The sequence below is a fragment of the Microtus ochrogaster genome, chromosome 7 (genome assembly GCF_000317375.1).
Source record: "Microtus ochrogaster isolate Prairie Vole_2 chromosome 7, MicOch1.0, whole genome shotgun sequence".
NCBI classification, from domain to species: domain Eukaryota; kingdom Metazoa; phylum Chordata; class Mammalia; order Rodentia; family Cricetidae; genus Microtus; species Microtus ochrogaster.
In genome coordinates, this window is record NC_022014.1 from 62,258,571 (window position 1) to 62,273,289 (window position 14,719).

Consider the following 14,719-nt stretch of genomic DNA (forward strand, 5'->3'; position numbering starts at 1 on the left):
AAAAAAAAAAGCAGGTGAGATAGACTTTCTCAGATTAACAAAGGCGGAGGGAGTTCATGATCGCTAGAGAAGGGAGCACAGTAGCTCATGAAAACACAGCTGGCTAATAAAGGAACTGTATAGACAGTTATCAAATATGCAAATGCAGTAACAACCCCTCCCCATTTTCCAGGGCTGAGGACTGAACCAGGACCCATGTAAGCAGAGAAGCATTTGACCACTGAGCTACATCCAAGTCTTACAAATCACTTTTAATTTTGGCACAGAATCTAAAAGATAAAAGTATACAAAATAATAATCAGTATAAAATATATAGGTAGATTTATGACTTTAAAAGGGTAATTTGTGATTTTAACACAAGCGTTGGTGACAGAAAAGTAAATGTTGGGGCTGGGGAGATGGCTTAGCGGGTAAACACTTGCCATTCAACAGTGAGAAATGGAGTCTGACTCCCCAGAACCCATGTAAAAGCCGGATGAGTAAGCCCAGCGCTCCTACAGGGGTAATGGGAGGCAGAGATGGGAGAATTCCCTGGAGCCCTTGGTTCCTGACCTGGAACACAATGAGAAAACGACAGAGACCTTGTTTCAAACAAGGTCGAAGATGAGGGCAGCCATCTGAGGGTGTATTCTAACCTCTACCTGTGGGCCACATCATGTGTTTGCCCACATTCACACATGACTGCATCACACACACACATATATACACACATGCACATGCATGCACACGTATATACATGTGTACACAACACATAAAAGCAAACTTTGAGTAGCGTGGCAAGTGCTGTGTAGCAATTTCCTTGGAGATCAAACTGTCCATCTTGGAGGGAAGCCCATTAAGATACAGTGTCTTCTAAAGTAACGGTTCTCAACCTGTGGTTGCGACTCCTAGGGGGGTGGGGTTGAATGACCTTTTCATAGAGCATTGGAAAATATAATTTACATTATGATTTATAAGAGGAGCAAAAATACAGTTATGAAGTAGCAGCAAAATAATGGCTGGAGGTCACCATGAGAAACTGTATTAGAGGGTTGAAACACTAGGAAGGCTGAGTGTGGCAGAATATTCGATCATACTGTGTGTAGATGTTTCTGTCCCTCCTTGTCTGCCTAAAGTACCTTCTGAACGGGTTAATAAAGAGCTGAGTGGCCAGAACTATGCAGAAGAGGATAGTTGGGATTTCTGGGGAGAGAGGCACTCAGGCGAAGACTCTGAGAGGAAGGATGCTGAAGAAGTCGGATCTACTTTAGCGATGTATTGTAGGGAAGGGAGGCAGCGCGCCACGTGGCGGAACGTAGATTAATGTAAAAGGATTAAGTTTTAAGAGCTAGTGTGGAACAAGCCTAAGCCAAGGCCAAGTTTTCATATTTAAGAAGTCTCTATCATTGTTTAGAAGCTGGTGGTCCAAAGAAAGTCCAACTACATTGGAGAAGCACTGTTCTAAACATTCTCTCTACCCTAGAAGCGCAAAGGTTTCTGGACCAGATAAGCCAGCCTCCATCTTCCTTAAGTGTATGTAAGCAGTAAGAACTGCTGGAAAGTACTCAAGCCAGCCAAGTACCAAGAGGCAGGGCCCAGCCAATGAGCACAGAAGAGGTTCAGACCAACTGAGCCAGCTGGAAAAGACATTCTCTAGTTTGCTGAGCTGCCTGCAGGCTGTTCAGTGTGCTCCAGATTTCCAGGTTTGTGTACAAACCATAGAAGAAAAAAAATAAGGGGCTACCTTCAAAAGGTTGATCTTCATAAATATCTGCTGGCCTAGAACTTCAAAAGATTGATCTTCATAAATATCTGCTGGCCAAGAACTTGCATATGATCCAGTGGCTTCATTCTTAAATATGATAAACTTTCCAGCCACCATGTTCACTGTAGTCCCCAGGATCCAACAAGCAGAAACAACCAAAATACCCACTTGGAGATGAACAGAGAAATACACCCTGCACAGACTGCATTATTCAGCTACAGACAATAAGGAAGTTCTGTTGGGTATTTCAAGATGGATTAACCTTAAGGATAGCATACTAAGTGAAACACAACAGTCACAGAAGGCCAGACACTGCATGACTCAACTTTACAGGCATCATCGAAGTTGCTGAACTCAAGGGGAAACAGCGGTTGCCACTGTATGGGGGAGGACAAAATGGAGAACTGATGGCCCATCAGTGTAAAGTTTCAGGTACTAAGACTATAAGTTCTACAGACCTAACGTAAAATAATGTTGACGGCAGCATTATATTAGACACAATTATATTGCACAAATAGGTTGATCTCATGTGGCTTTTATCACTAAGGAAAAACAAAGTCTATTAGCAATTTTTACTCTGAACTGAGAATCTTACCCGATGTATAGCGATCTCGATTGCTATTAAAACGATCATCCACTAGAATAAGAGCTCCCCAATCATTTTTGTGTCGAATACACCTACAAAAAAGTGGAAAATAAAGTGTGTATAAAACACTGAAAATAAAGCAAGATTTCCAGAGGGATAGTTTAAAAACATGGTGTATCAGCTGTGATTACTGTGCCCAATTCGCCTGCTAAGTCATTTAGGCACTCAACTGGTTTCCAGTATGAAAAACGTGAGGACATCTCTGTCTGCAGTTCCTTCTCCTCTCTCTCCGGAGTGTGGCGTTTTTACTCCTTCGCTGAGATGGGATTTTAAGGCAGCGGCAACAATTATATGTTCAACTTTTACAGTTTAAACTTTTTAATTTCATATGACATTCTTCTTGGACATTATTTTACAGTAAGGTAGTTTCCAGGACAACAGATCACATAACGTAAGGCAGAGCAGGACAAAGTTATATACTGTCATTATTACAGAAGGGTGTTGAAAATCAATAGGAAGTCAGGGAAATCTATTTTGGGTTCACTTTGCATTTAAAGTGGGTTTTGGTAGAGAGGCATTTAAATTAATAAAACATTAAAGAGAAAAAAGGGTCCACCTTTTCCTTTTCCATTGTTTCTACTGCCTTGCTCAAATGAATCATGCTTACTTGAGAAATGATACCATACTACAAGTGAAGCAGACGGTGAAAAAACTCTTGTGTCTTGGCTGTAAAACCATCTGGTGTGCTTCTGAAGGCTGTTATTATATTCCACAGACCTTACTACTCCAGATAATTATGATGCCCATGCAGTCATTAAAAAAGATGACAATGAGGGGCTGGGTAAGTAAACTTATGGGGCAAGCATGAGATCCTAAGTTCAGATCCCCAGAACCTACAGAAAAGCCAGGGTGATAGCATATTCCTGCATCCCAGTGCTGAGGGGCAGAACCAGGTAGATCCTGGGGTTCTCTGGCTCATCCGTCTGGCTAACTTTAAGTGCCACATCAGAGAAATAACCTGTAGGCAGAGACTGCTTGTTTGTTCCTGGCCGTCCAGACCAGAAATAATCACACAGAAATTGTGTTAATTACAACATTATTTGGCCAATAGCTTAGGCTTCTTATTAACTAACGCTTATATCTTAAATTAACACATTCCTATTATTTTTTTAATATTTATTTATTTATTATGTATACAATATTCTGTCTGTGTGTGTGTCTTCAGGCCAGAAGAGGGCACCAGACCTCATTCCAGATGGTTGTGAGCCACCATGTGGTTGCCGGGAATTGAACTTAGGACCTTTGGAAGAGCAGGCAATGCTCTTAACCACTGAGCCATCTCTCCAGCCCCCCCATTCCTATTATTTTATATTTTACCACGAGGCTCGTGGTTTACTGGTAAGGTTCCCAGGCGTCTGTCTCCTTCAATGGCTACATAGCATCTCCTTGACTCTGCCTACTTTCTCCCAGCATTCAGTTTAGTTTTCCTGTCTATCTCTATTCTGTCCTGTCATGGGCCCAAGAGCTTCTTTATTAACCAATAAAAGCAACACATATACAGAAGGACTTCCCACCCCAATAACCCATACATACTCCACACCACTCCCCCACATGCATGCAAGACATTACAACAATTGATTGGCTTCTGTTTACTTCAGTTTTATGCGTGTGTCTTTCATAAGAGTGCTTCAAATTATAATAATTTTCTTTTTTGCTTTTGTTTTTGTTTTTTTGAGACAGGGTTTCTCTCTGTGTGTACCTTTGTAGCCTGTCCTGGTACTCGTTCTGTAGAGCAGAACTCACAGAGATCCTCCTGCCTCTGACTCCCAACTGCTGGGATTAAAAGCATGCGCCACCACTGCCTGACAATAAACACCTTTATATCAGTTAGCACTCATAATAAAATACATTCATTTCATTGTTATTTTTTCATTAAAAACTTTATTATAAAAAAGTTCTTTGCGACAAATTTCTCTTTGCTGACAGTGTCCCTGAAAATCAATAAGCGACAATACAATCAATAAAATACCAAGGGCAGAGCACTGTGTGTTGATACTTCAAACGCATGACTTCTGTGGAACTTTGAAAAAACACGTTTTGAAGCTATAGAAGTTAGTTGACAATGTAGAACGTGGCAATGCAGCAAAGCTTACATTTTCCACCATTTGCCAAGCAATTCTGAAGCATGAATGTCAAGCTGAGACACAGGAAGTTGCTGAGGATGCAAGTATATACATATATGGGAAGGGACACAAATATATAAACAAGCTATTAACCTGATGATAAAACACATGCTACAATAGAGATAATATACACAATCTCCTGGGTTTACTAGGGTCTAAACAGCTCTAGGTGAAAAGATGGAAGGCATCCACATAGGACATGACTTCACAGGTTGTAACTACTACTATGCTGTATGAATGGCATGGAAGCTCATGTTCCAAGGCAGAAAGGCACGACAGAATATGGAAGGCTTCATGGTGAAAATATTAGTGGACAGAGGCAGGAAATATAGATGGAAAGCAAGACTGTGGTTTTAAAAGTGTAGGTGGGGCCAAGGGTCATTTAATAACTATCTGACCTTAGCCAGGTAATTTACTTTCAGATTAACCAGTTTGAAAACAAAACAAGAAAATTAAATTATGAGGTTCCAACTTGCATTGCTATTAGGTATTATCAACTGAAGAACCAAACGTGCTAATATGTGGAGTTTATAAATCATAACAATATTTGTACGTCACAAGTTTTCTTGAAGCTCAATGTGTTACTTATATTAATATAAAAATCAATGAAGGTAAGAATACTTAATTTTCTAAAAATAAGTATAACAAATAAAAGTCAAGAATTTAAAAATATATATTCAACATTTTCTAAAAACTATTGGCTGAATATTATACTTCAAACAGAAACAGGCAGTGAGAATGAAATGCTCAAGAAAAACAGGCCGTGTATTTGGGGGGCAAGGAAAATGGGATGTCAGACAGAACAGACAGCAAGATGATAACAACAGCTCAACAATGTAATTGGTTTGAAGAGAACAACAAAACTTAAAATTAAATTTAAAAAATTATTTCTGAGATGACAACTTAAAAAGTTATCCCACAGCTTGGAATAACGATGGTAGTGTTAGTAGTAACAACTGGTAAGTGCGTGCCACAGTTCTCAGCTCACACTTCTGACATCTATGAAAAACATACTTTCAAACTAAATAAAATTTTACCACATCCATTTTTTTTTTCCTTTTTGAGACAGGATTTCTCTGTGTAGCCCTGGCTGTCCTGGAACTCAGAGATCCACCTGCTTCTGCCTCCTGAGTGCTAGGATTGAAGGCATACACCACTGCTGCCTAACTTTCCACACTGATTTTTAAAAGTGGCAAACATTATTGTTTCTTCTTGGGCACAGGCAAAACTGTAACACTGTAATTGACTTTACTCACCTGCCTAGAGCCTGGTTTAAGGCTCTGTATGCTTGAATTTCATACCACTGACGGCCAGGCAAAAGGCCTCTCAGTTTTGAGTGGTGGTCATTATATTGTCGCTTTAGTTCAACCTAATAGTTTAAACATAAAAAAGTAGTGGATAAATAAAGCTTATTTTAAACATCATATGAATATCTAACATTTAAAATTTTATGTAGAGTAAGTATTTTTTCAGTTCTGAGTTTTTTTCAGCTCATTCAAGTCCTAATCATTCTTACTCATTTCCTCCCAGCTCCCAGGAATCTATTTGTGTGAGAACATTTCCACACAACAAAATCTACGTTCTCAGTGCGTAAAGTAAGTCCTAGCAAATGCACAGCCTGCAAGCATCAGGTAATTACAATACGAATCATTTCCAACACTGGTATCTTCTCAGTCAATTGTCTTCCGAAACTCCTGGCTGTGGCAGCCACAGACTTGCTTGTTGCCTTTTTTGAAATTTTAAGTAAATGTTCTTAGACATTTTGCACTCATTTTTGTCTATACTGACTACACAGCATATTTGGGAATTCATATTAAAGTAAATGTAACACATATATCTTCCATTTATTTATATGTGAAATGTGTATGTGTGGTTCGAATAAGAATAGCTCCTGTAAGGTTCATATTTGAATGCTTTCTCACCAAGGAGTGGAACTATTTGAAAGGTTTAGAAGGATCAGGAGGTATGGTCTTATTGGAGGAACTATATCACTATGGGTGGGCTCTGAGGTTTCAAAAGCCCATACCATGCCTGAGGATCAGGATGTAACTCTCAGCTACTTCTCCAGTATCATGGTAGCTGCCATGATGATAATGGACTAAGCCTCTGAACCTACAAGTAAGCCCCCAGTTAAATGTTTCTTTTTAAAAGGTCATGGTCTCTTAACATCAACAGAACAGTGACACACACACACACACACACACACAAACTCTCTCTTACAACATATACACTATCTCACTTTGTTTTTTCCAGTTTCATGATCCTTGCTTTTTGAATGGAATGGTTATCCGTTTTATATTCAATAAAGTTATTGTTAAAATCAGGTTTAAGATTACCATATTGCCATTTTTTCCTACTGTCTCATCTATAATTCAATTTTTTTTTTTATAAAATTTCTCTAGAGGCCACAGGCCCTGCCATTATAATGACCCAGTGTGTAAAGGAGAGATGGGAGAAAAAGAGATGTCTAGGCCCAGCCACCATGTCTGGGACCGTAGCCCTACTAGAGTAGGAATCTGTGTCGATGTTCAAGTGTCATGGTGAGTTGGTCCCACCCCACAACCAGGGCTGCTGGAGAGCTGGCCTGGATACTGTGAGCATGGGAGAGCTGGCCTGCCCCTCTCCTGGGCATTTCGAGAGAGCTGGCCTAGGTGACACGGGTATAGGAGAGCTAGCCAGCTACCATCCAAGCCCACATCCAGGGTTTTGAGCTGGTCTACCCCCAAATCTACCCCACCTGCTGGAGCACATGAAGGGGTTGGTCCTGCAGAATCAAAGTTGCATGATCTCCATGACTCAGGGTAACAGCAGGATACCCGAGGGGAGCCTCAGTGAGGGCCAGTACCAGTGGTATAGCAGAAGCCAGAGTCTTCAAACTAGACCAATGACACATTGCAATGAACATTTGAAAACAAAACTGCTTCCATTTATTTTTTATTTTATGTAGATGATTGTAGTATCCTCAGAGGCCATAAGAAGGCATTCAGTCCTGGAACTAGAGTTACAGATGGTTGTAAAACACCATGTCAGTGCTGGGAACAGAACCCAGGTCCTCTGGAAGAAACTCCTGAGCCATTTCTTCAGCCTCTGGTGTTTCCACTTTTGTCCTTTAGGGATTGCTCTAGAGTTTACAACACACATCTTAACAACACAATTCACCTAAAATAGTATGATGCCACTTCACAAATGGCATAAGAACATACTACAATTTTTCTTTTCATGTGTTTTATGCCATTTTAATTTTACAAATAATATATATATATATATGTGTGTGTGTGTGTGTGTGTGTGTGTGTATATATATATATATATATATATATATATATATATATATATATATATGGGTTGGGTGGGTGAGGAAGTGAGAACTGGGATTGCTATGTAAAATGAAAAAAGTTTGCTTTCTTTCTTAAAAAATAAAAACAAAAAACCATAACACATTCCTCTTATGCTTTTAAACAATATCATATATTTAAACTATTTTTAAATTTTAGGATATGTTTTGGTTTATATCAAAGCAAAAAATAGTATAGAAATTTCATATGCTTTATACTAAATTTCCCCCAATGTTAACAAGCTATATTACTATGGTACATACTTCAAATTCAGAAACAAGCACCGGAATATTAATATATGAGCTTTACTCAAATTTTCACCTTCCTGGTAATAAATGTCCTTTTTTTTCTACCATGTAATTATTTTCTCACAGCTTAGTAGTTTCTGGCACTTCTTGTTCTCATCTATTGATTCAGGTTTCCAAATCACAACAAAGCAGAATGTCATGTGGGTGAAGATGCCAGGAGGAAATTTATGACTGTGTCTGCTAGACTATTCTCAAAAGGATTCTGACCCTGAGTGGCAGCACACATCTTTAATCCCAGCACTAGGGGGGCAGGGGCAGACTGTGAGCTCCTAGTCAATCAGATTACTCTGTGAGACTCTGACCCTAGAGAGAGAGAGAGAGAGAGAGAGAGAGAGAGAGAGAGAGAGAGAGAGAGAGAGAGAGAGAGAGATTGATTGATTTTAGGCAGCCTTCCTGGAGGGGTGGGGGTTAATGACATAAGGTCCTTCAACAGGTAGCCCAGGCTGCCTCAACTCCATCTTTTTTGCCTTAGCCTCGAGTACTGGGATTAGAATGATATCTTCATTTTTAGGGAAGAATTCCAAGCTGACATGTCTTTCTTTCAGTGTGTCATGGTAGCACTAAATTATTCTGACTGGCATGGGTTTAGAGAGAGGTCTGCTACTGTTCTTGTCCTCTGTATGTCGTCTTGTTTTTTTCTGACTTTGTAGGGAATGGCGGTGCACCTGTCTGTATCTTCTGCACGAGTGCAGGCTTAGATGACCAGTGGCTTTATAGTTTCCTTTACATTTGGAAACTTCTAACCGTTACTATAATTCTGCTTCCACACTCACTCTTCCTGGACTTTAACTTTTACAGATGGCACCTAACTGGCCCAGTACATTTTTATCCCAATACATTTTCCCATATCTAGATATGGCATGGAAGCACTTAAAAAAAGTTTTTTTTTAATTTCTCTTTTTATCATGGTCAGGCTTTTCTCCATCTTTTTTGACTATATGAAACATAAAACATAAGATATTTTAATGTCCTTATCTGCTGACTTTACCATGTCATTTATGATTTTGTTTCTAGTGATACATTTTCCCTACACTAGAGGCTGTATTTTTCTCTGTAGTCTGCTAATTTCTGATTGGACCCTAGACACGGTGACAGTACACCAAAGGGTCTGCTAATTTTTCATTGGATATTAGACATGGTGATAATACACCAAAGCGTCTGCTAATTTATGATTGGGTCCTAGACACGGTGACTAGTAACCAATGGTTGTTTGCTTTTGCCACAGTAATTTCAGTAGTGCTATGTTTTCCTAGGTTGAGATAGGTGACTTGGAACCAGCTGACCCTTGAGGCTTGTTTTCAAAAGCAACAAGAACAGCTCCAGAGCAGCCTGCAGTCTAGGGCTAAAATTTATTTCAAGAAAAAAAAAAAGAGAAACTTTTTTATGACCAATGCCCCATGTATTAAGAGCTGCCCTCTACCCCATGGCTAGCGAGAGCACAAAGCAATCCTAGCATTATAAGGTTGAGGAGTTGCCTGCCAACTCCTTCCCTGACTTCAGGAGGGTCCACTCATGTCTGTGCTAATCGCTATTCATTTAATGGTTCAAGGTGGTTCCTTTGCAGATAGGCGACGCTTTCTCCCTGCACCGTTCCATCCTCTCTGGTACTGTGCCTTGCAAATTCTCACTGCAATGAAACCTGTCACAGCAGTGAGATTACTAGGCTCTGGCTCTATTCTTCCTGCACTCTGTGCTGCGGCCTGGTACTGCGGGGCTCGTCTAGACAGGGTTTTTCTGGGTAGCCTTGGTTGCCCTGGCACTCATGGAGATTGGCCTGCCTCTGTCTCCAAGGTGCTGTGGCTGAAGGCACAGTGTTGGGTATCTAAAAACAGTGTTTCATCGTGACATTTGCTTTTCTAGTTCTTGTAAGCAGGTGGGCATATCTGGTGTGTTATTCCCTGGAAACTGAATTTTCTATTAAAATTTAAGGAAAACTTTGCCTGTACACCAAGAGAACTGTTTCATATGCTTCCATTAGGAGACACTGCCAGTGTCTTGCCCACCTCACACACCATTTGCATGTGTTTCACAGTCACCTGCACAGGTGATGGGTAACTCTGCCACTTTAATTCTTCTTACCTGCAAATGCAGATACTCTGGTTAGAAGAGTTATTAAATGTTTAAGTAATTCTTTATAGAATAGCAATTCAGACTTGGTTCATGTATCAGTAGGGGCTTGAAAGAAGACAGCTTTCTGCAGTGTACAAGTTTCACATTGCCAGAGTCCAGAGCTTTTACCCCACTGCACATCATCAACAACACACTCATTTCTTTCTGTTTTCCCCCCAAGACAAGGTTTCTCTGTGTAGCTCTGGCTGTCCTGAACTCACTCTGTAGACCAGGCTGGCCTCAAATTCAGAGATCCGTCTGCCTTTGGCTGCCACAAGTCCTGGGATTAAAGGCGTGTGCCACCACCGCCTGGCTACATTAATTTCTAAGTTAAAATGCTAGGAAAGTTTTATTATATGGGATAAAATAACCCCAAAGTAAATAGTAAAAAAACGTATGCAATAGTGACTGATGTGTTCAGTTAGATCTTTAAACAAACACTCATTTAAACACTGTGGTGCTGATCTACCAACACAGGACCTAATAAATCAAACACTGGATTACAGAACAGAATCTGGATACAGATCACTGTTTATTTGGCAGAAGGGGGAATTTTAAATCAGTGGGAAAAGGATAAACTATTAAATACTGTTAGGGACAACTTTGGGAAAAGCAAGGAAACATGTGATAGAGTTGTATCTCCTTATATCATTTAAAACACAGATATATTTAAGGCACTTTAAAAAACTTATATTCTTAGCCGGGCGGTGGTGGCACACGCCTTTAATCCTAGCACTCGGGAGGCAGAGGCAGGCGGATCTTGTGAGTTCGAGACCAGCCTGGTCTATAAGAGTTAGTTCCAGGACAGGCTCCAAAACCACAGAGAAACCCTGTCTCGAAAAAACAAAAAAAAAAAAAAAAAAAAAAACAAAAACAAAAACAAAACAAAAAAACAAACCTTATATTCTTAAGAAAATTATTTATAATTCCAATGAGGGAAAGACCATCCCAACTTGAGCAAGCCTACAAAACAAAGGTCACGGGGGAAGCCTTAACCAGCTGAACAATCTAGTCAGCTCCTAGTTCAGGGTGACTCACACATGGCTTGCCAGACAGCACCTAGCTCAGGCTAAGAATAGGAAAGACACATGAATGGTCAAAGAACACTTGGGGGTGCTGTAATTGCCCTAAGTGTAATTGCCTGGTGATAGCTCTAATTACAGGTTTAACCCCTGACAGCCATCTGATACATCAAAAATACCATTTGCCATGTTAGCAATAAAGGCAATTCAAAGTAATGCCCATTCTAAATCAACCCCAAAGACTTAAATCAAACGGACAAGGCCCAAGACAGTTTAAAGATTGAGTATTTTTCTGAGAACTCAGTAACAAATCATCAAACCACATTCACACAAGTTCATGATGATCAGATGCTAATTAAATTGCCTATAAAAACAAAAATCAATATCCCACAGAAGAGAATAGGACTTAAAATCTCTATAATATACTATCTATAATGTCTAGTATACGATTAAAATTTACTAACAAGTTGGGCAGTGGTGGTGCATGCCTTTAATCCCAGCACTAGGGAGGCAGAGGCAGGAAGATGTCTGGGAGTTCGAGGCCAGCCTGGTCTATACAACGAGTTCCAGGACAGGCTCCAAAAGCTACAGGGAAACCCTGTCTCGGAAAACAAAACAAAAAACTGACTAACAGAACATGACACACATCAGGGAAGGGGAAATATAGCAGTCAACAGCAGTGGAAAAGCACCAGGGCAGAGTCAAGGACTTTAAAGTAAACATTGAAAACCTATTTAAGTAACATAAAAACACATAGTTTGGGAGGATGGTGGCTCAGTGGTTAAAGCACTTACTTTTCTTCCAGAGAACCTGGGCTCAGCTTCCAGCACCCACATCAGGTGGCTCACAACCTCCTATAAGTCCAATTGCAGGAGATCTGACCCCTTCTGACTCCAGCAGCACCTGCATACAAGTGGTTCAAATAAACCTACACAGGAATGCACGCCTGGGCATCCACACTCACAAATACACACACACACACACACACACACACACACACACACACACACACACAAGTAAATCTTTTTTAAAAATGATATTTTAATGAATAAATTCTAGATAATCTTGGCAGAGAAGTGAAAAATTATTTTATTTTAAAATGTATGTGTGTGTATGTGTTGTGATCCAGCTGCCCTCACTCCCTGGCTGACAGTGGAACTTCCTTATGGTCTGTAATTGACAAGAATGTTTGTGTTCTTTCTGGCCGGTGGTTTTCCACAGAAACAGTAGAGATATAAAAAGCTTTAGGTCAGGACAAAATAAAGGTTGCTGTTCTTCCACTTGAAGAGAAGACTCTGTGTCTCAATCCCAGCACCCCCTGCCAGTCTTGGCATCCAGGCTGCGCCGTGTATGTGTGTATATGGTATATATGTTGCCAACATGAATATATAGGTTTGCACGCTCATATGCACAGACCACAGCAAGACTTCAAGAGTCTTCCTCTATTACTCTATGCATCATTGTGATAGGGTCTCTGATTGAAGTGAAGCTTGCCATTTAGGCAAGGGATCTGCCTGTTTCAACCCCCCAATGCTGAGATTACAGGCATCTGCGTCCACGCCCAGCTTTTTGGATGGATCCTGGAGATTCAGACTCAGGTCCCCATGCTTGCAGAACAAGCATCTTACCCAATGCACCATCTCCTCAACCCTGGAGGTGGACATTACAAATTCAAATGGGAATGGTATAACTGAAAAATAAAGTAACATAAAGGATTTCACTGAATGGGTTTAGCGGCCGAGAGTGGAAGGCAGAAGCACGAGTGCGTGACCAGAAGAGGCAATCAGCAGCAAAGCACACCAAAGAGCAAATTACATACGTGCACACCAAAAAAGACACTTGTGTAAGAGAATCTATGCATATAGAAGCATTCAGTGAGAGTCTAAGCAAACCAGAGTTAAAATAGTACTGATGCATTGACTATAATACACCAAGGGCTGGCAGAGGGCAGCTCAGTGTGGAGTGCTTAGCTGGCATGTGTGAAGCTCTTGGTTCAATTCCTAGTACTATTAACACACTCTGCCATGTGCCTCATAAGCCTCTGCTGCTTAATACTGATGTCAGCCCAAGAATGAACTGCTTTTTTACACAACAAAGAAGTTCTTTAAAACTATTCAAGTTCAAAATATTCTAGTGGACAGTTGTCTCTCCATGCTGATAGGTCCTAAGTGAAGTCAACCAACCACTGATGAGAAATATCTAGAGCAAAGCAAAAGCACCCTGGGCTATCCTGAAGACATACAACCTTTCGTCATTCTTCCCTAGTCCTGCAGTAAAACAACTATAGAGCATTTACAGTGCACTAGGTATTGTGAATAATTTAGAGATGATTTAAAGTACACAGGAGAACAGGCATAGGTCAGATCCAACACTATACTATTAAGGAACTTAGCATCTGCGCATGTTCTTTTCTCCCTGTTTTCTGGAACCAATCTACCACAGATGCTGACAGGTGGCCGACTGTATTACAATCTCAGAATGTTTATACTAATTGAATGGGGAAAAAAAGGAGCTAGTCTGAAGTAGCTCTTAAGGATGCTGCAGAAATGCAATAAAAAAAGACCATTTAAAGTATGAGAACTGAAACAGTGCAGGAGAATTGAGGAGGCTGAAACACTGAATTCAGCGTAACATATGCAGTTTGGGCTGGGCGTAAGCCATTATGCTAGGTAATAGGGATGCAAAGGTAATAAACAGAAAAGACATCACATACAAACAGCTACCAAACAAAGATGTGAAGATGTTAATGTCAGCCGGGCAGTGATGGCACAGGCCTTTAATCCCAGCACTCGGGAGGCAGAGATAGGTGGATCTCTGAGAGTTCGAGGTCAGCCTGGTCTACAGAGCTAGTTTCAGGACAGGTCAGGCTTTTACACAGAGAAATCCCATCTTGGAGTAAAAAGAAAAAGATACTATGTTGACTAGAGTATAAAGTTGAGAAAGGAAGATAATCCATGAATGTGGTATAAAAATAGTGAGGGCCTGCCCTGGAGAAGTAAAGGAAGAGAAAGAGAACAATGTCAACATACAAGACTGGAGTCACCAACTAGAAGTGAAGGAAAATGCCAAATGTCCTATAACGTTCCAGCTAGAGAAGTATAGTAGGTACTCAGAGAAGGTAAGTATGTTTGAGGAAAAAGGTGAACTTGACTTAGCTTAGGTTAAACTTCTAAACAGTAAGTAAAAGACAATGTTAAGCCAGGTACAGCCTGCACACCTGAAATCCAAGCGGGGGATTGCAGCAGTAGGATGACTTGGAATAGGGTGGCCTAGGAGTTGAAGGACAACCTGGCAGCATAACAATATCCTGTCTCAAACAAACAAAAATGTAAAGAGAAAAAAATTGAAATAAAAATTGACATTAAGAAATAGATACTCGCCGGGCGATGGTGGCGCACGCCTTTAATCCCAGCACTCGGGAGGCAGAGGCAGG

General features: G+C 40.5%; 1 protein-coding gene across 1 annotated transcript in view; it reads right to left on the minus strand.

Annotated features, from left to right (window-relative positions):
* Window positions 1-14,719, minus strand: part of Brip1 (BRCA1 interacting protein C-terminal helicase 1) — a 121,849-nt gene that overhangs the window by 8,645 nt on the left and 98,485 nt on the right. Inside the window, exons 16-17 of the mRNA XM_026780115.1 lie at window positions 5,770-5,882; window positions 2,340-2,422 (exon numbers count right to left, since the gene is read on the minus strand). Coding sequence (XP_026635916.1) covers window positions 2,340-2,422; window positions 5,770-5,882 — 196 coding nt within the window. The remainder of the gene's footprint in view (window positions 1-2,339; window positions 2,423-5,769; window positions 5,883-14,719) is intronic.